At 36.8% G+C, this 21,476-nt stretch overlaps 2 protein-coding genes across 7 annotated transcripts in view; one reads left to right on the top strand and one right to left on the bottom strand.

Annotated features, from left to right (window-relative positions):
• LOC143209947 (uncharacterized) overlaps nucleotides 1–21,476 on the bottom strand; it is a 218,773-nt gene that overhangs the window by 150,820 nt on the left and 46,477 nt on the right. The window contains exon 2 of one of the 6 annotated variants that reach the window (XM_076426293.1): nucleotides 12,666–12,728. The exons of 3 other annotated variants lie outside the window; for them this stretch is intronic. The gene's annotated coding sequence lies outside the window, so the exon portion shown is untranslated. Of the gene's footprint in view, nucleotides 1–9,569; nucleotides 12,620–12,665; nucleotides 12,729–21,476 lie in introns of those variants that run through there. 2 more of the 6 variants (XM_076426294.1, XM_076426292.1) reach the window with 2 other exon arrangements.
• Nucleotides 10,646–21,476, top strand: part of LOC143209951 (uncharacterized) — a 71,807-nt gene continuing 60,976 nt past the window's right edge. The window contains exon 1 of the mRNA XM_076426302.1: nucleotides 10,646–11,409. Within this exon, the coding sequence (XP_076282417.1) occupies nucleotides 11,140–11,409 (270 nt within the window). The 5' untranslated portion in view covers nucleotides 10,646–11,139. The remainder of the gene's footprint in view (nucleotides 11,410–21,476) is intronic.

Genomic DNA, 21,476 nt, shown 5'->3' on the forward strand with positions numbered 1-21,476 from the left:
TCGGGATTTTCACGAATTTTGGGACACCCTGTATACAGGGTGTCCCAGCTAACTTGAGCACCTTGAATATCTTTGTTGTTTTTAAAGATACGTCAAATGTCTGAAGGACAAACGTTGAATGATGAGGTAGCAGACCCCAGAGGCAGTTATATTGGCCGGAATGTACCGAAACAATCTGTTCCAGACAAAAAGACTCCAGGATGTGTTCTACGAGTTACAGAATATATACAAATACACGTGTTATAGATTCATTTTTCAGACTCAAATCATACCAACTTTTTAAAATTCTGCGGGGTGCTCAAGGTACCCCATTTTATCGAGAATCTTACTTTACTGAGGCTGAAAGCCATCCATCAGACGATTCATCACTACAAAAGTCATCACATCATTGCGGAAAAGAATGTAACGTGAAATAAGAATTGTAAAATGAAATTGTTAAACCAGTCACGCTTTGACTCTGGTGTGGTAGTTCTAGTGTTAATAAGTTTCCCCTGATCCAAAGGCGTAGGATCACGCTGTGGCAATTTCTCGTTTTTCCCCTTGGCACAACACAGTTCAGTTTTTATCTTGAGCATTGTCCCCCCAATAAAGGATTTTCGCCGTACAAAAGAATATTTTATTTCTGTCATGCTGGCGATGGCATGTCAAATGTGGTTTGATCATACGTAACAGTGTTTTATTCACGCCATCGCATCGTGGCGATGGCATGTCAAGTGTAATCGTACTGTGGATTTCACGGTAATTATGATACGTGTAAAGGACCAAAATTGTGTCACAATCGATGTCGATCGTGTTCGAAACGACTCTTCGTAGTGAAGGGACAAATGATCAAACATTGTCTTTGACGTTGTCACGGGAAACTATCGCTATGGTCTGTTTTGCGAAAGGGGACACGTGAGAGACACATTTACGCGCACAACAGCTGCTCCCGATGACCTAAATGTTATGAGTCTGGAGTAATTGGTGTACGGTGCACGACAACTATTATAACAACAAACGATGCACGACAGGCCTTCTCTTTTTAAGGGAGTATTCTGGTTCTCGAGGTTGTCTTTTCACTAATTTTTAGGAATTTTTTTCAGGCGAAGCGTTAACCTTTCTGTACTAGAATTTTGCACACATGTTTATGGATATTTTACATGCGTAAGTTATTTTGTTGAAGTAAAAGTAACAGAAATTGTACGAGATATATTTTTTTGTAGAATATACATATTTTGTAAAACATGTGTTGACCGTTGCCACGATTTTGGTTCTTCTGTTGACCAAAAACAAAAAAACTTTTGTTTCAGGTAAAACAATCCTAGTATCATCAACTATACAGTCTATAGATAGTCAACTATGGATAGTCACAATCAACGATGACCAACGGTTGGGAGTTAGTTGAGACATGGTTAGTGGTTTTGACGAAAAATTCTGTCAATTTGCCAACGAATATATCCAACGTTGGGTCACAGTCACTCTATCGGTCACTGTATCGGTAAAACAGTGACTGAACGATGAGAAACAGACATTAGTGCTCCTAGCGAAAAATGCCGGAACTATAGTTGTACCCAACCCTTCGTCTAGGGGTGTACTTCGGTAAATTTCAAACTGTGTGTTTAAACACGTATAGTAACACATAACACATAATAAAGGTTGCATTGACATTGTATGTGTCCCCGCAAGTGCGCTTGCGTATGTTTTTTCTATAAGAACCCTAAATCTCTCGATATTTAAGAAAATGTATGTCTCTTGACAGTGGCAACACTGTCGCGCCGCCCAATGCTTCTCGAACTCCGCTACATGCTGCCGAACAATGAAAATTACGCCTCGAAAACGCAAAAGTAGGCCATCTTAGACAACAAGCGCACTTGGTGGGTGTTTTATCTAACGATTGTGTCTACGTAGGGGCCCCAAATGTGCATTAGCGAGACGTGATTTGAAATTTACGGGGCCCTTGCAATCCTCGTGTACGTATACCTGGATGTAGCGGGTGTACATAAGTGTGCCACCACACTCTCGCTCGACCAAGGCCAACTAAGGACCGACACCTTTAATAGCTTTAAAAAGTCAAGGTGGTGTTGTATATCCATTTTTCGACGTAATTACAATTTATAGGAGGGCAGAATAAATTATGAGATTTTATATACTGCAGGATAAATAACAATCAACTATATATTGCAATCCAAATAATAAATATGTATTACAATCCTTCGAAAAATCAACGTACTAAGGCAGAAACTAACGTAAGGCAGAATTCAGGACCGGACTGCCTCCATTCTGCCTTCATTCTGCCCTTATTCTGCCCTGAGGTTGTGCCGGCACACCGTGCCAGCATAAAGCGATACTTATTCGGACGCAGATGTATGGTATTCTGCTGGTACAGCCTGCTGTCCAACATCGAGAATTTTAATGGATTTAATATCAAAATGTAGAATTTGGATTGAATCGAGTTGTTTCATTATTTGTAAATAAATTATGAATTTTCTATCCCCTTTTGTATGATAGTTTTCTTATTCCCATTATTTAGTACTCCGCAAATGCTTATAAAAAATTCATTGGTGCTTGAATACAAAATTTCAGTTTGTAAAAATTGTAGTAGTTACCGTACGCAATACATACTATTTAAACGTTCTGTTTCCTGCCACTCTCTACATTCGTTAATAAACAATGCATTCGGCTAATAAACAATAATTCGACTATGAAAGGAACTGCGAAAGTCTGAAAATTCTCATAATCAAAAAGATCGGAGAAATAATATTTCAATAAAAATAGTTTGAACACTGATCAGCATAATCTTGAAAAATTTCACAAAAAACAATATCTTATTATCATCAAAGTAAAATCGAACTTGTATTTATGTGAGTGTGTAATATGTCTTGGCATCTAGATCATACGAATTATGTTGACTGTATCAACAAATATGTTGCAATTTTTCAAATCGCAAACGGAAATGTTTTAACAATTTTTTACAAAAGTTTTTACAATTTAAAATTGAAATATGAGAATCTTTTTTCTAGTTAGCTTAATTTTATTGTACAGCATAATGTAAAGGGACATAAAGGAAATTCATTCTTTTATCTTTCCAGTACACAATAACAATAATTTCGTAGAATTTATAGAGAAAACAGTTTCACAAATGTATCAGGGACACATGGAGATGCGGCGTAACGTTTTTGAAACATATATCGCGCATGCCTGTTTCATAAAATGCACGACAGATAAAAAGTTTCATACATTCTGTTGAAAAATGTGTTTTAACGTTGTGCATAGATGGGTCATGCATGCTGATTATGCAATTTCCTCTAGTTGCAATTGTTATTTTCGGTTCTTTCTACGTTTCAATTTAAGCTAGCTGCACAACGTAGTTTTCATGAAAAACCGTAATTTCGATTCTATTTTAGAAATCCGTTGTAATACGTATTAAAAAACATTTGGAAGTGACAATTTCAATATGAGTTTTCTTTGAATGCTGTGTTACCGTATGAATACTGTCAAATTCATTTTTGAACAACATTAAATGTCGAGTAATTGTTAGAAATGTATACTTTTGTCAGAAAAAATTGGACAATTTAATGTTTGATGTACAAATTTCTAGACGCTTGAATATTACCTATTATAGTTAAATTACAGAGTTCTAATTCTTGATACTATTTTATTCCAAGAAGAGATGTCACGAGGAATGCTCAAGCTAATTCAATCGTATTAAATGGTGGAATAGAGAACTTGAATCTACCCCTAATCTCAGATTAATCTCCGTGTCTCTACAAAATACTTAATCGACTCCCTTATCGATACCAATCTAGAAACCAATTATCTTCGGTCAATAGCTGCAAGAATATACATAGTATACTCGTTCCAACCGTACCTTTGAATTCATTTTGAAGAACTAAAGGAAGGGGTAACCTATTTAGCTCTCGAGAAAGACTATGCGATTGAATACGCTCCTAACAATGCAGATTCCACGTAGATACATAAAATGTTTAATGATGGTTTCCTGAAGTATATAATCTCTAATTTATATGAGAATTAGGGATGTGCGAGAATCAAAATATCGGAAACGCGATGGTTGAGATCGATTCGGGTCGGGTTCCCGAAAATTTCGAGATTCCCCAAAGAATCGGGTATATTTATGTAGGTCAACTTCGCCGTTCGACACATTTTATTGTCCGAAGTTCCCCCGGTTAGTGAACACTTCACCACTTATTACTGCTAATGAACTTGTCCCCTCTTCACAATTTTTGCTTACTTCGCGCGGCCTATATAGCGCTTGGCCTATCAGTAATTGACGACCAACACCCGAGAACGATACAACACGTGCGCGGGACAAGTCACTTAATCAGTCGAAATACTATTCAGTACGTAGCGTGGAGCAAAAGATTGTAGATTTCGAAAGGATTATTATCTTCATTTGATACAGAGTGAAGCAATAACTTTGTCCATCTTGAATATTATGAATAATGTAAATAATGAAAAAGTTATAAATACAATATTTGCGTGGCATAGAGAAGGGAAATGTTTTTTTGATACACAACTACATTTTTATTTTATTGCATCGGGTAACTGATCGAAAAACACATTCAGATATGTATAATAACATGACCTTGAGCTTGATCTGAACGTAAAACTTTAATTTTCGAGGATCAAGGTCATTTCAAGGTCACGTTTTTATAAATATCTTAATGTATTTTTCGATCAGTTACACGGTGCAATAAAATAAAAATGTAGTTATGTATCAAAAAACATCGATGACCTTGATAACTCCGAAAAAAATGACCTTCGGAAAAAAATATTCGTGCCAGATATTTGGTCCATTGACACCATGCACATTACGGGTCCCACGGAAATCACCGACACGGTTTTCGCCGACAACATTTCTCCGACAATAGCTTTGGCCGACAATGCCTTTAACCGACAACGAATTTGATCGACAACGATTTTGACCGACAACGAATTCGATCCACAACAATTTAAGACGACCACAGTATGCATTATCATATGTATTATCATACAGTATTATCATATAATATTATCATACTGTGTTTCAAGTCGTTGTGAATCAAATTCGTTGTCAGTCAAAATCGTTGTCGATCAAATTCGTTGTCGGTTAAAGGCGTTGTCGGCCAAAGCTATTGTCGGAGAAATGTTGTCGGCGAAATCTGTGTCGGTGATTTCCATGGGACCCGCACATTACGTAACAAATATTTTTTGCATCACAATCACCTGAAGAGACATTTAGGTGTCCTTATTTAAACGAAACACCCTGTATAAAAATATGCATATATGTGCGTGAAAAGGGTTCTAATTACATATTCATCAGCAACGACTAATATTTTACTATGATACTGTAACATTTGTATAGATAATATTCTATTTTACAACGATACGCAGTTACGAGGAGATCGGAATAGTTGCAAAACACCAAGAATTCGGCTCACGTAATTCTGTAGCATGATCGAAAAATGCTGAGTATAGCGTTCAGCAATCCGCCGTCAGTGCTTGGGGAACCCAACCCCCTGTACAAACATATACAAAGTGTGTCAACAGTTCAGGAAATCGACTCGTTCTCGTGCTTTCATTTGTATCGCGAATCCACGGGAATCACCGGAGGTTTCTGGATACCCGAGACTAGCCAGCCGAGCGACCGGGATTTTTACTATAAACGCAGCACCATATGCAGTGTAGAAACACGATACTTGAAATCCATACCTGAAATCCAATAGATTTGCAAAACTACAACTTGAAATTAAAGTGCTGACAAAGTACTGAAATCGTGTTGTTCTTTTCCAGGCCTGGCCAACCCAAATGCTTTCACGGGCCACTTTGATGACACGTAACATTAACAGCGGTCCGCACTTCAGATAAACATGCTTTTAAAAAATGTAATACAAATACAAAATGAATAAAACTTTATTGTTATACTGTGATTCAATATAATTAACTCTCGAGTCTCCATGAATGAGATATTTGTTTATCCTTTCTTTCACTTAATTTTTGTAAATTTATATTTATGTTCGACGTTGCACACCTTAGCTGGTTTCGTAAATTTCATCTCCGAAAAAAATGTTTCTTTAATAAAAATATTATAATTTAATAAAATGTTTATTCAATATTTTTTTTAGGCAAAAGTTTCAATAGAAATATAAAATCGCCCGGCGGGCCGCACAATTTAACGTGGCGGGCCGCGTGTTGGCCAGGCCTGTTCTTTTCAGTCGTAAATTGCAAATACAAGTGTAACATCTCTAAACAGTTTAGTTAGAAGAGTTTAGTTTATATAGACACACATATACATATATTATATACAGTGAACCACAGTAAAATTCGGACACTTTTAAAAGGGCGATAACTTTTCAAATATCATATCATACGACCTGGATATTTTTTGAGAAGTTAGAGCAACAAGTTTACTACAAGACGTGAAAAAGAATCATTGAAAAAATTGCAATTGGTCGGATTTACAGAGAAAACACTAGAAGTTGTCCAAGAGTGACAACTGATCGTCAACGGCGTGCACTTGTAAGAACTCATAAAATTCTGCTGCTACTGCAAGAGAGATTGCAGCAGAAGCTAGAGTAAATATTATACTAACATAAGATACGTACTGTACAAAGATTATAAAGTATTATAAAAGAATGTAAATACACACAAAACACCAAAAATGAATGCGTAAACCACCGCTAACTAAGCAACATACAAAAGCTCGTTTACAATTTTCTGAGAAATATATTCATTGGAAGAAAAAATAGCGAAAAGTTATCGTTAGTGAGTAGAAGAGATGTACGTTAGATGGACCGGATGGCTACCGTTGTTATTTCCACGATTTGCGTAAAGAACAAAAAATTTTATGCAGTCTACAATTCGGTGGTGGTGGACTAATGGTGTGGGCAGGAATCGGGTACCATGGAAAGTATGTTAGTTTAATCGACGAACAATCGAAGAGAAATGCTGTAAAAATAGCAAGCATAAACTTTGTTTATCAGCGAGATAATGCAAGTGTTCATACCGCGAAAATTGTAAACGAATATTTTACATGGGAAAATATTCAAATTTTTGAGTGGCCAGCCAGGTCTCCAGATTTAAATTTTATAGAAAATTGCTGCGCTCATTTAGCCAATTCGATATTTGCCGGCGGAAGACAATTTCGAACCCTCGACGAATTAAACGAAAAATCGATGCGTCAAAAAGATAGCAAACATTTCTTAAAATAACTAAAAAATAAAATGTATGTATAACAAAATAATGTCTTAATATTTTGTAACTCCGCCTTTTATTTCTATAACTTGAAATAAACGTTTCGGTATATGTAGATTCATATATGTAATTTCTTAACCACGTTTCTGCTTATAACGATACCCAATTTAGTTCAATACAGGTTTTTAATGTTACATATTTCCCAATAAAATTGTTTCTTTTCGTAACAAATGCATAGAAACATATTGAGATATTTTTTTATTCTTATTACCCAGAATCCAGGTCACAAACAATGTAAAAATACTACTTGAAAAGCTAAAAAAACATTTATCTGTATACATAATGTGCTATCGTTTTGTCGCGGAGTTTATCTAATGGAGACTATTTTGAGAGGGATAACAATCACGTAGACGAACAAGTAACATGTTTATCCGAAAAATGAATATTCCCGTTATTGTTTGAACACACATAAATTAAAGAGTCTCTGAAAATCTGTCTTTAATAATTGTAAAACAGGTAAAAATGCCATAATGTACATAGTAAAATGTCTGTGTACATATTATATGCACGAAGGCTGCTAAGTCAAGGTACTCGTGACCGGTTTTTGAAATTGGAGCGATGTCGATTCAATTAGGTCACAGTACTCCGTATACACGAGACCTTCACGCTAAAGCAAGGACGTACTCTACTATTTCTATATCGTAATTTTTCATATAATATTGTTTGAAAACAGTAAACACACGTTGATACCGTGTAGAGGACGTTCTACGACATCGTGTTACAATTTTACAACTGTTTCCAATTAAACAATCACCCGGTTAATAATTCACAACAATTCTCTTTATCAGAATATACATATTGATCCATTTTTAATAAAAAAAAATTACGTAGAATGGCAATTACACCAGTAATGCGAACAAGTATTATGTAATTGGTAGAAAATAATATTTCTAATTGGCTTCAGCCGGCGGTTATAACATGAAACTGTGTTAACATAATTACACAAGAAATTCTGTTAATGATCTGTTCCAATTGCAAAAAATATAAAATATTTTTCATATGCAAATTTTCATATGCATATTGGAAGTACAAAAAGAAACAAAATTTTGAGCGATAATCACTTGGTTTATTGTAGATCTTTTTCTTAAGTAATACCTCAGAAATTTTACATTTTTTATCCCTATATTAGCATACTCTTTTGAGGTGAGCTTCTAAAAATACGATTACCTTTATTAAATTCAATTGGTGCTCGTAAGAAGGGAATGCTTCTTGTCTTGTCTTTCAATCTGAATGATTTTATGTATGTATGTATGTACATAAATACATAAATTTCGTTTTATGAGCATCCGCCGATATAGCACATGCATTCTTAATTTTCTTTTATTTAGTGAATCAGTTTGCCCAGTCAAGTTTGCATAGTCACTGCATTAGAGTGGCTTAAATAATATTCTATCCATTTCCATCCAAATATATTTATTTATATACAATTTATTATACAGGGTGTTCATTCGAACACTTTCCAGCCGAATACATATCTCGAAAAGATATCATTAATCGATTGAATCAATCGCCGATTTTTCGACGATTTCTTTTTTTAATCGTATACATTAATCAATCAATCATGATTAAAGTTTTAATCGATTAATGCCCAATTCGGCATACAGGGTGGGGCAATAACTATGTCCACCTTGAATATCTCCGTTATTTGCAACAATATGGAAAAATAAAGGAGGGATTTTTATCGATCGCAATTTTTGTTTGAAACAAACTTTTAGTACCACCTTTGTTTTCCTCCAATAGAATAGCACTTGGCATTTTGACGTATTCAAACCCTGAAACGAAAAGGTTAACTGATTCAGATCCGAATCGAAACGTTTTATGCCCAGCAACATAGCTATATTTAGTGTAGAATTTGATCGAACCTGAGCGCCGAAAAACATTACTAAAAGTTTGTTTCAAATATGGAAAAATGTAATCAACAAAAATTGCACGGTACAGGGGGGGGCGACATGTTGTGACAAAAATTTTTTGCGTGGGTGGAGGCATAGAGGAGTTTTCAAGGTCACCTTGATTTTTTAAAATGGAAAGACCTACTTTCTCTATCATGAATTGACAGACTATCGAATTCTGAGTAAAAATGTATTGACCTCCATATGTCCTAAATCGAACGGTTAACGAGATATTATCGAAATAATCTTCATTCTTCTTTGGATAATATCTCGTTAACTGTTAGATTTAGGACATATGCAGTTCGATCCACGGATTTTTCAAGATAATTGCGTTGTTGCTACCGAAAGCCACTGTAAACGAACATCCGGAATTATAAACCAACATGGTACGAATGGTGATCAATGGGGCGTTGTATTATTTATATTTATGCAGTAGGTATATCTACACACCGTTTTTGATTCCACTGATTATCCAATCATTCTGTCCTCATACTAACGTCAGGAAGTTGTGTCTTCGACTGGTATGTTTTCCACAGAATTCTGTAGACGACGTCTGGCCGTTTTGCACCAAACAGGATCGTACCGTGCAAGTTGGTTCCACACACAACTGTGACCGTCGCAATTGAGATACATCATACTCTGCCCGGGATCTAGTACTTTGCGACAGCTTCTACAGTAATTGTATCAAAATTGGACGCTTCTATCTAATTCTTTAATTATTTCGATGACTATTTTGATGATTTTATAGATTTCAATCTGGCGCACATAATAGCAAATTATAACAGAGACTCTTCTTCGTATTCTTCTTAATCACGACAAAGTAGACTGTCAAACGATTGATTTTTCGATTAGTTGGATTACGAGGCGATCGATCACACTCTTCAAGTCATTAAGTCCACTCCAGCAAGCGTCATGGCAACGTTTCACCTTCGATCATTTTCTGTAACCACCGCATCCGGTAGCGCATTCTCAATCACCAACGGTTCTTAATTTGTTCATGCCGTATGATTATCGTAATTGGTGGGAGTAATAGAGCTTTTCGCAGATAATGGATTTACGATTCTGCAGAATTTCACCGCGTTCACGATCTCACGTTTGAGAATATACACGGATAGCTGTTAATCCTCATTACCATTCGTGTTATGCAGCATGGGCATTCCGTTTAAAGTTAGCAGAACTGAATGAAATTAACGGGTCTAACTGCCGCGTCTAAATCCTTTGGGATCTGCTGGTATATTTCCGTATATTCGAATGTTATCGGTAAACATAACTTAAACTCCTAATAAATTTTCTGCTGCGTTAATGCCAGTTCTCGACGCGCACCGCTCTAAATGCGGGCCAACGCAATTCAATTTAATTGCGCGTTCGCTGTACAAAAAAACATTCCGGGTGTCATTTAAATCATCACGAAACTTCGATTATTATTCGCGCGTTATACGAATTCCACGGAACGGCGTGTTCCTCTTGAACGTCGTTTCATTTGGAAAAATTACAGTTTTAATCCAGAGCACGATTTCCCGGATGCACGATCGCCGCGCGTCGGAAAAAGTTCTTTCTACTTTGAAGGATCATCGAGGAAGCCAGCCTCGGCACCAGTCAATTAGAAATCGGCCACGTGTTCACGCTCGTGGTTTCACTAATTGTCCGCTCTCGAAGTTCTCGCCCTTCGAGCTCCACTTTCTGACAGGCTCGGTGTGCGCGCAGCTGAATGGCAGGCCGCGCGCCTAAGTATCCACAAAGGGCTGGTAGGCAAACGATCGAACTTATTCGACGAGATTCAAGTAGAGTTTACATTGACGGCAGCCGTGCGACGAGCCGTGGCTGTAGCTGATGATAACGAGGGGAGCACAGGCGAGATATCGTGTTTCCGTAAAAAAGACAATTTATCCGGCCGTTCTGATCGAATATAATCGGCGATAGATCTCACGTGGCTCGCCGGAAGCTTTGGAATCGGACATTATCCTCCGTTGCGTCGAAGGGGCTTCCTGTCGGAGGTTGTTGTATCGTGAGATCGAGTCACATGGAGCGTGGCGTCCCCGCGAGAATTCGTCACGTGGTACGCGAGCAAATCGCGGGTCGCAAGTCGCACGAGAATGGTCCGCAACTCCGGAAAGAAAGCGATGGCGATGGAAAGGCCGCGTCGCGTCGCGTCGCGCCACGCCGGCGGAGGCGACGCCAGCAGTTTTGGACCACGCAGACACGACGGCGAAGGCCAGACTGCACCACCCTGCTGGAATCGATACGTCAATCGTCCCTCCGGACGCGGACGGGACGAGAAAAGCGGCAGAAGGTAAGGGATGAAGGGAGGCATGGGGTAGATGAGTATAGGCTGAGACTGAAGGAGAATAAAGAAAGGGGGGATGGGACAGCTCCTGATACACATTAAAGCTTGGCCGGCCGCGCCGCCGATACTCTTTTACCCAGGACTGCTTTAAACGGCCGAACCTATCCGTCGGATACGCTTCCACGATACTGTCAACGAGATCAATCAGCTCCTGCACAACCTTATCTCTTTATCAGCTACATCCGCCATCAGCTTGCTGATGTACACTTTATCCGAAACGTACTCGCTATGATTGTTTCCAATACAAATTGGTACCAGCGCCCGCTCTAGCGGTTATGTCGCCCCGGACAAAAACACAAATTGCCGCCCCTTAAGAATATATGTATATATATTTTTAAGATAAAGGTACATATTTTTTATCTTCAATAAAAATCAAATCATTTTATTTAAATTTTAATAAAAGCATTTATTTTAACAAAAGCAAATTTTATATTAATTGGATATTTAACACATCAATATTTTTCTCACAGTTACAGCCAAAATGGCGCCCTTAAATTTTCGCGCCACGGACAAATGTCCGGGTTGCCCCCCACCCCTGGAGCGGGCCCTGTTGGTACTAGATTCCTTCGCAGTAACGATCTACTACAGGCCTGGCCAACCCAAATGGTTTCACGGGCCACTTCGATGACGCGTAACGGTACAGCGGGCCGCACTTTAGGTGAACATGCTTTTAAAAAATCTAATATTTACAAATACAAAATAAATAAAACTTTATTGTTATGCTATGATTCGATATAATTAACTCTCGAGTCTTAATGAATGAGAGATATTCGTTTATCCTTCCTTTCACTTAATTTTGGTAAATCTATACATATTTATGTTCGACGTTGCGCATCTTTTGTCAACTGATTCTCTAAATTGGCATCAGTTAATGAAGCGCCTGATGAACTCTTTGTAAATTTCATCTTCGAAAAAAATGTTTCACAAACATGTGTGGATCCAAAAGCAGTTACAACTTACAACTCATTGTGCAAAATATCTTAAGTTGTGTGTGGAATATCTCTCGGATATAATATAAGTATTGTAAAGATTAAATTTTGACGTGGACGCAAAAATTTGTTTCATTTCATTGTTGCACTGTATGCACTGTATATGTATATGTATAGCCACTGGACCAAGACATTATGGTATGGGGATGCGTTTCACATTCTCGAGTGGGAAAAATCGTAACATTAAAGGGGAAAGTATACTTTTAAGTTTACCTTAAATTATTATCAGAAGCATTCATACCAGGAGGAAGACGTCTGATAGGAGGCGATTTTATCCTACAACAAAATAATGCACCGATCCATAAGGTGAAAATAGCTACAAAGTAATATTTATAAGAAGATTCAATAAATTAATTTTATTGTTGTAAAACTGATATACTACCTCATACAATACTTTCGGTAGTTTAGTAATAATAATGCAACACATATTTTGAATGATGGTACATACTGTATATTACATACTATCTCCAAAGTAATCATGTAAAATTTTAGGATTGTATCGCATACCATAAGAAAATTAGAGAAGGAGATGTAAACACGGTCTGTGTAGGTACACTTTTTCCACCTTTAAATATAAGAAATTTGAAAATATGCTAGGTGTCGGTTAGTATTTTGTCGAGGACTGTAGAAATTCACTGGTGGACAATATGATAACATAGAAATGATAAGGATTGAGTACACGCTGTACATCATACAAAATTCTGAAATTACAGAACTGAGGGGGAAATAAATTTGGGTATATATTCGTCTCATTACACCAATAATTGTCAGCATAAATTGGAAAAGAATTAATAGTTATGGTTTTGATAATTTTGCTCGTGAAGTCCGAATCCGTAAAATGACGGGTCCCGTAAACCTAGTGTTAAATTACACCTACTCGTTTTTGCCATAAATGCATAAATCCGCTGTCTAATAATCACCAAAATAAATATCTACATGTAAATTGCCGGACACATAAAAACAGATTCTCCGTTTCAATATCATGAATTATACACCTCCGAAACGTCATGTCATTTGCATTGCATATTAGTTTTGTAGACAAATTCTACAAACTGTTGTACTGCTTTGAAGCACAACCAGAGAGAAAACTGTTTTACATGCAACAACAAATCGAGAAGATTTGTTTAGTACGGATGGTATTAAACATGAATCGATTCATAACTTACTGTATTTAATTGTTATATGTATATTATGCATGCGTACTGTACGTACTAATTTGAAAATTCAGTTGTCTTGAGAACGAATTCTGAAAATCGTACTTATGTCCTGAGAATTGTATTTTCTAAAATTTACTCTTATGTAGAACTGTCACCCAAATGATAAACAAATGCTGATTTCAAATAATCGAATACTATCGAAAATATGGCAGTACTAAAAATTGTTCATATTAATCTATTATATAGATTCGAATAATACGCTTTCGTGTTTTCCTACATAAGATTATACTTTTTATTAAATAATTATGCTTTCTAAGTCTATAACAATAACGAAATCGTTTGGATGTTTTATTAAAGACGTCTCCTATAAATTCCACAATACTCGAACCAGCACTATGCTTCGGCGAAGGCCATTTGAGTAGTTCTAGGAAATGAATGGCTGAGAGAATCTATTGAAAGATACTGGGGATGCAATTAGACGGTCAAGTACGAAATAATCGTTGGCTCGTGTCTGACCAGATACGCTTCTACTCTACTTACATTGCACTTTACTCGTAGATCGAGTGAGTCAGCTTTCAAACATGTCGCATCAATTGTCGTGTCCTCATGGACAACGTCTTCGCGATTGCTGGCATGCAACGAGCCAGAAATTAATGGTGCAAGTAGAAACTTGGCAAAACGCGTGAGACAAAATATGTTAACCGAAACACACACACAGTTACAGTACTCGTACATTTTACAATGCGTAACATACGTGGACGTACAGTGGCTCACGAAAGTATTCGAACGCCCTTTAAAACAGAATAACTTTTTTATAATTGTAACAAACGACCTGATTTTTTTATAATCAATTAGAAGCATTGGTTTATGAAATGATACGCAAAAAAGATTTTCTAAATAATTAGAATTTACAAGGTTACATGCAAAAATAAAAAAGGCATTTTTTAAGACTTTTTTATTTGGGCCCTTAATGAAAATTTAAAATATATGTTTTGCAGATCTATGTTAGTTATACACATGCTGAAAATTTCATCGAAATCGGTTCACGTAGAAAAAAACGACACGCATCGGAAGATGTACGATTTTGTGGATTTTAGCATAAACTGATCAAAAATCGTGTAAAACTACGATTTTTAACATTTTTAATCGCTCGTAGCTCGTGTGTATGTTAATCGATTTTGACGAAAGTTTCAGCATGTGTATAACTAACATAGATCTACAAAACATATATTTTAAATTTTCTTTAAGGGCTCTAATAAAAAAGTTAAAAAAATGACTTTTTTTATTTTTGCATGTAACATTGTAAATTATAATGTTTTGGAAAATCTTTTTTGCATATCATTTCATAAACCAGCGCTTCTAATTGATTATAAAAAATCAGGTCGTTTGTTACAATTATAAAAAAGTTATTCTGTTTGGGCGTTCAAATACTTTCGTGAGCCACTGTATATTATTAACGTTACAGAATAAAACGTAATGCATAAAGTAGTCATTTATATGATTTCGTTACTATAATAGTGCAGTAAATCCTCTATATGTAGTCGCAAAAGCCTCGAGGAGGTTCGTTTACACAGTTCGTTGGCGGACACCATTTTCACAAAGACCTAAGCCGAACGTAGAAGAGGACAGCGCGTGAAGCAAAAATAGCGTACCGATGAGACCGCTTCATGCAATATATGAAACTTGTTTGTTTTTACTTATTTGTAATGAAATTATACCAACACATTTGTGAAATTATTCTGATTAAGATGATACCAAACAAGATATAATTTGGCCCATATTTACTATACCCGATTAAACCACTCAATACTGTTCAAATTCAGACACTATTTTTTGTGACATCAAAGACCACGCCGAACGTAGACCTATGGAAGAATCTCTCGAAGGATTTTTCAATATCTTCAAGACTGTTGATTTTGCAGACGTGTGAAAAAAACGCAACGTAGAACAGCGTATGGGGAATTCTTTGAACTTTGCCGGCGCGGCGCGTCGAGAAGCTGTGGCGCATTGAATGCGAAGTTTTGAAATAGAAATTGCTGTACGCTAAATGTAACAAGTACTCTGATAGTTTATGTTAAATACTTTATACCTGCAAAAATATCATAATTCCTTACACGCATTCAAGCACAACTGTACTCTGTACGAATTAAGATTGTTTCACATTAATTGGCCTGTATAATATCCGTCCGCCACCTTCCCGCTAACAAGTCCGTTTTCGCGAAGCGTAATACCGGTGAGAACGACGCGTTCCAATTGGAGTAATAACTTGTTACGAGCCGAGGGCTGGCGGATATGACGTGACCAAGGTGTGTTCTTGTGAACAGGATTTGTCGTGAACTAGCCGGTGTCTGTTTCAGCACCGGGTGTCGCAGGATAGGTTGTCGTGGACTAGCCAGTGTCTGCTGCACCACCGGGTTGTCACTATGTAGGAAAGAAAGGGTTGTCGTGAACTAGCTTCTTGATCTCTCGCGGGATATCTCCCCCCCTTCCCCAGTGAAAGGGTACACTAGGGTGGACCTTATTTTTCGACCATGAAATTTTGGGCACGCCTCCCCCCAATATCTTTCCATTTCATGAAAAAATTATAATATGTGGACCGTTTATTTTGAAAGTGGTGTAAGTCTATTTGCAGCCCGTAAACATATATTATTTTAGTTAGCCTGAAAAAAATGTATATGATCAAATTACATATTGATAAATAAGTAGAAATATTGCCAGACTTGACGTAATTAATTTATACATATTTTTAAATTGACTAATATGCTAACCTTTTTAATTTTCTCGAAACAACAAAAAATGGACTTGCACCACTTTCAAAATAAATGGTCCATATATCCAAAGTGTTAGATCAATCGGACGTCGCGGCGGAAGACGTGCCACATTGGGGTGGACGAGAGTTTTGCGAGATTTTTTTCACGCCTCCCCCTAAAATTGTGCCATTGGGTATGAAAATAATTCCTACAAAAGATGAAGTTGATCGGATAACTTAAGAAGACTTTTGATTATGACTAAACGTTCTTCTTGTTTAGTGTAATCAAAAGTCTTTCCTACAAAATTTACTAAAAAGTATTTAAACTAAATTCCTCTATTTTCTTTTCTTCGCCTTTATGTGGTGTAGTATTCATCACATCCAGTCAAAAATATTTTGCTCTGATTAAACATAACTCCGACTCCAACTCTGGCTCTGTGGTTTATAAATCATTAATAGATTTATGTATACATAAATAAATTGCTAATATTCGATCTACAGTATAGGAGTATTGTATATGTATACATATACCTCGGCACTATGTAGAGGAGAAACAGTTAAAGTTATGGTAGTAGTATTTTCTAACTATTTTCTGAAAGTCAGAAAGTAACAGTCGTGTTGTGTTTTATCAGAATTATCTGTCCCATATTCTTAGAGTTTAATACAATATCTCAACTATTTATTTAGTTTTATTACAACTCTTAATTATTTTGAGTACATATTTTTTCAATTTGGAGAGTCGGAGTCGGAGGTAAAAAAAAAAAAGAGGAGCTGGAGTCGGAGTTGGAGTTATGCATTTTTTCTACCGACTCCGAAGCCCTGAATAGTACTAGAACTCACAACTTTGGTTTTTGCGAAATATGCTGTAAATATAATGTAGAATCTCATGTGTATGGGGTGTATACTAATTTTTGACTCTCACTGTATATGGGTCATGGGTGCAGAGCGGCAAGTGGCGACGGCGCGTGCGATGACTCGACAAAAGAGATTCAGCCGCATGAAATAATGGTAGCAAACGGCAGCGGCGCGGCGGCGGGATACGGTATCAGTCGGCCCGCTGGAAACGAGCGAATTCATTCCTGATTTAGCGTTCGACCGTGTTATTCCCGTATCTCCCCTTCGTTGTTTCGGTGTTGTATCGAGTGCGGACGAGTAGGCACGCGTGCTGCCGATCGACGTGACGGCTACAACTGGTAATAAAGTTTCTGCTACTATGGAAACAGCGTTTAACACGACTACAGCGCAGCGCAACGAGATGGAAGTGGTCTCCCCGACGCGACGCAAATGGGCCTGCCTGCCTGCCCTGCCTCGGTGGATATTTCTTCCGTCTCGAGCGGAGATCACCTCTGCCTCCCCTGATTTATGTACTATACAGGGTGAGGCGCCAGAAACAGGCCACCTGAATAACTCGGCTGATATTGGTGTTAGGAAGAAATGCATCAGATGGAACTTGCTTGGTTTCGAGGGGCATTAATCTGATGTTAGTAGCTTTTTTGTAGGTGGACGCGTAAAGGACATATGAAGGTCAACTTGATTTGTTTAAATGAAATGAGGAATTTTTTAATACATCAATCGATGCAGCTGGGCATTCGTTATAAAAGAGTACTAACCTATGTATGTCGAAAAGTTAGTAGTTCAGGAGGTATTTCAATTTAAATAACTCTAAAATACCATTACTGTCGTACTAACAATAAGACGTTACATAAGTAAGTAAACACTAACGTCTTACAATTAGTACGACAGTAATGGTATTTTAGAGTTATTTAAATTGAAATACCTCCTGAACTTTTCGACATACATAGGTTAGTACTTTTTTATAACGAATGTCCAGCTGCATCGATTGATGTATTAAAAAATACCTCATTCCTCATTTAAAAAAATGGAGTTGACCTTCATATGTCCTTTACGCGTCCACCTACAAAAAAGCTACCATCATCAGATTAATGCCCCCTCGAGACCAAGCAATTTCCATCTGATGCATTTTTTCATAACACCAATAGCAGCCGAGTTATTCAAGTGACCTGTTTGAGATGCCGCAACCAGTATAAAAAAATTGCTACGTACTTTTGTGCAATTTTCTAGCCTATCGTTTTTTTCCTTACATTTGCCGTTTTCAAGAAGAAAGTTACACAATAACAACACGAGCATCCCGTATACTGTACTTACATATTGTCTAACCCGTTCGAAACTGTTCGAATAACAAATGGGTTACACGGAAATACACCCCTGGTGGGAAATATTCGCTGAAATGAATGAAGCATTTATCACTGTGACTGTACAGGGTGGTACGCCAGATATGACCACCTTGATTTACGTGCTTATTATTATTCGCAGCGAGAAATGTTTGGATGGAGATTAAAGAGTATCAAGAGATGCATATACGTAATTAATTTTTTGTAAGTAGACGCGTCAAGGAATCACGAAAGTCAACTTTGATTTTCCAAATGGAAACGTTTATTTTTTTATACGCCAATCGATCCTGCTTTTTGTTAAAAAAAACTATTCGCCTATCTATGTCAAAGAATCCTCAAGAAGTTGAGGAGATATTTAGATTTAAATATTGCACAGAAGATTGTGAGGGTAATACGCGTTTTCTGTTTCATCCATAAATAATAGCTGTGAGCAAACATATTTTTTGCACCTTCCGTAGTCAACCTGGGTCGTTTATGTCCACGACTAATTTTCTGCAAAACATTCTAGAGTACTTACGTACTGAAGTTCCTATCTCAATATACAATTTACAGTGAACCACGAGAAAGTATTTGAACGCACTTTAAAACAGTACAACTTTTTTATAATTATACCAAACGACCTGATGTTTTGTAAGCAATTAGAAGCATTGATTTACTATGATCTGCAGAAAAGCATTCCCAAAAATTACAATTTACAAGGTTGCATGCAATTATAAAAAAAAATTAAACCGACTTCGAAAAAACGCATTAAATACTATAAAATAATTTCCATTTAATTTATGTGAATACACACGAACTTAAATACAATACAATCTTTTCTGAGGTGGTGTAAAAATTGAAATCGTATATACGCAAATTGTGGAATAACAACGGTAGCCAGAACAATTTCCTTTACGCAAATATTGAATTGTTAATATTTCATGACCATGTAATCTTTTATCGCGACCCATTGTTGAAAATTTCACAATATTTCAATTGTAGAACACGCACAATATTAAATATTTGTCGACGTGAACTCTTTGACGTCTTGACGCTAACTGGAAACACACAAATTTAACTTTGTGCTATCATTTTGACGCAGCGTCAGCATTACTGTTTACGTTTTCGACTTAACCGTAATCCTATAGCCAAAAAACAAGCATTTACCCTGCACAGATTCAACCTATTACTAACTGAGCGATGGTATACATATGTATAATACGGAAACTGTAGTTATTTTCTAATCTAATATATAAAGTACAGCTTGTCAAATCTAGCTGTGCGGCTGACCAAAACGTAGGAATGGGCAAACAAGTACAAAGATTTCCCCTTGCGGGGGACATTCAGCCGCACAGCTAGGTTTGGCAAGCTGTAGAAAAGTATGTCTGTATGTTCCGACCGATTATCGAGCAGAGCCGCTAGATGGTGGCACGGACACAAGGATATTGATTTAAAAAATCAAAAATCGCTAATATCGAGAAAATAGCTCACTATATAACTGCGTCGCCCGCCATCGCCCGCCAGGGCAATCCGCCCGGAGGGCCTGGTTGCGAGGATGTGCCGTAGGCACGCCATGAGCAGCTAGTTCGACTATGTATATTTGCGAAAATTAATAAAATTAATAAAATTATAGTGTGCTATCTTTTCGTCGCGGAGTGTACAATATACAACATTACATGTATACATTACGTACAGGAATGAATACATACACAGCTTGTCCTAAACTGAAATGGTTATACGTGATTCAAGTTTAGGATTGCTTCGTAGAGACGACTGAGGGAGACCATTTCGCAGAAAAGTTCCAAAATTGATATCTTTCAATGCCATCTGCTCGATTAACCTTTTAAACTCGATCCACCAAAGTATGTCGATCTCGAGACGGGTTCGCTTCGCATTTCCTTTCAAATAGTTGCTGATTACGATACCAGCGATTCGTGATGCAGAAACCATGTTCTGAATGTTTTTATTACTATGACCGTGTTGTGGGTATGCTTTTCTAGGTGAACGCAGAGTGAAATGCAGAAATTCGCGAGTGTCACACATCGATAGAGAATTTATTGCGCGCCGCACAGTGGGGTATTTGGCCAGTTTAGCGCGCCAAAACTATTGCAACGTTATTAATAGTGTCAAGGTCATAATATTATATATCGTTGGATTCGTCTTAACACCAGCTACAACATTATCAAATGAAAAATACAATTTAATATTTAAAAAATCGAAGCGATCTTGTTTTTTTCTTTTAAACAAAATTTTTTCAATGTTTTGTATATTGCAATTTATACATGCATGAATAGTGTTAAACTTTTATTTGAAACATTTTTTCGTCAGGTTTAGAGAAATTGCTATTGCAAACAAATTTCACGCGTGGCTGTGGTAAAGATTTAAACACAAAGTCTAAATAACAAAATCATAGTTTATTAACAACGAAACCACTTAATTCTAAATCGCTCAAAACTCATTTTACACTCACTGTTTATAAATAACTCGCTCTAATGTATCTCTGAAACTGTCCACTCTGTCCCAAACACTCTTCATTGCACGTATCCGTAACTATTCATTTTGTAATCAATAACAATTTTTTAAAAAAGTTATTTACACATTAGCTAGTAAACTAATCCTTCTCACGTCTGAAAAGAAACTCAAGCTGTTGGATCCAATTTTGAAAAAGTAATTCGTTTTTTTAATGTGTACGAATACTTTGTACACCGACTGTATATGTATTTGTTCATTTCCGAAGATATGTTATAAAATAAATGAGATTCATAAGAATTTTCCTAGATTTCAATTTCTCGAGAAATACTGTAATTTCTCGAGAAATGAGAAATAATCAATTATATTCTCGAGAAATTGTCGAGAAAGTATTCTCAAGAAGGAACACTAACTATTGTATATTTTAACAGAGTCTCGTCGAGATCAATGGTTAACACTTCAACAGACACCCTTGTTA

Source organism: Lasioglossum baleicum, chromosome 6 (genome assembly GCF_051020765.1).
Source record: "Lasioglossum baleicum chromosome 6, iyLasBale1, whole genome shotgun sequence".
Classification (NCBI taxonomy): domain Eukaryota; kingdom Metazoa; phylum Arthropoda; class Insecta; order Hymenoptera; family Halictidae; genus Lasioglossum; species Lasioglossum baleicum.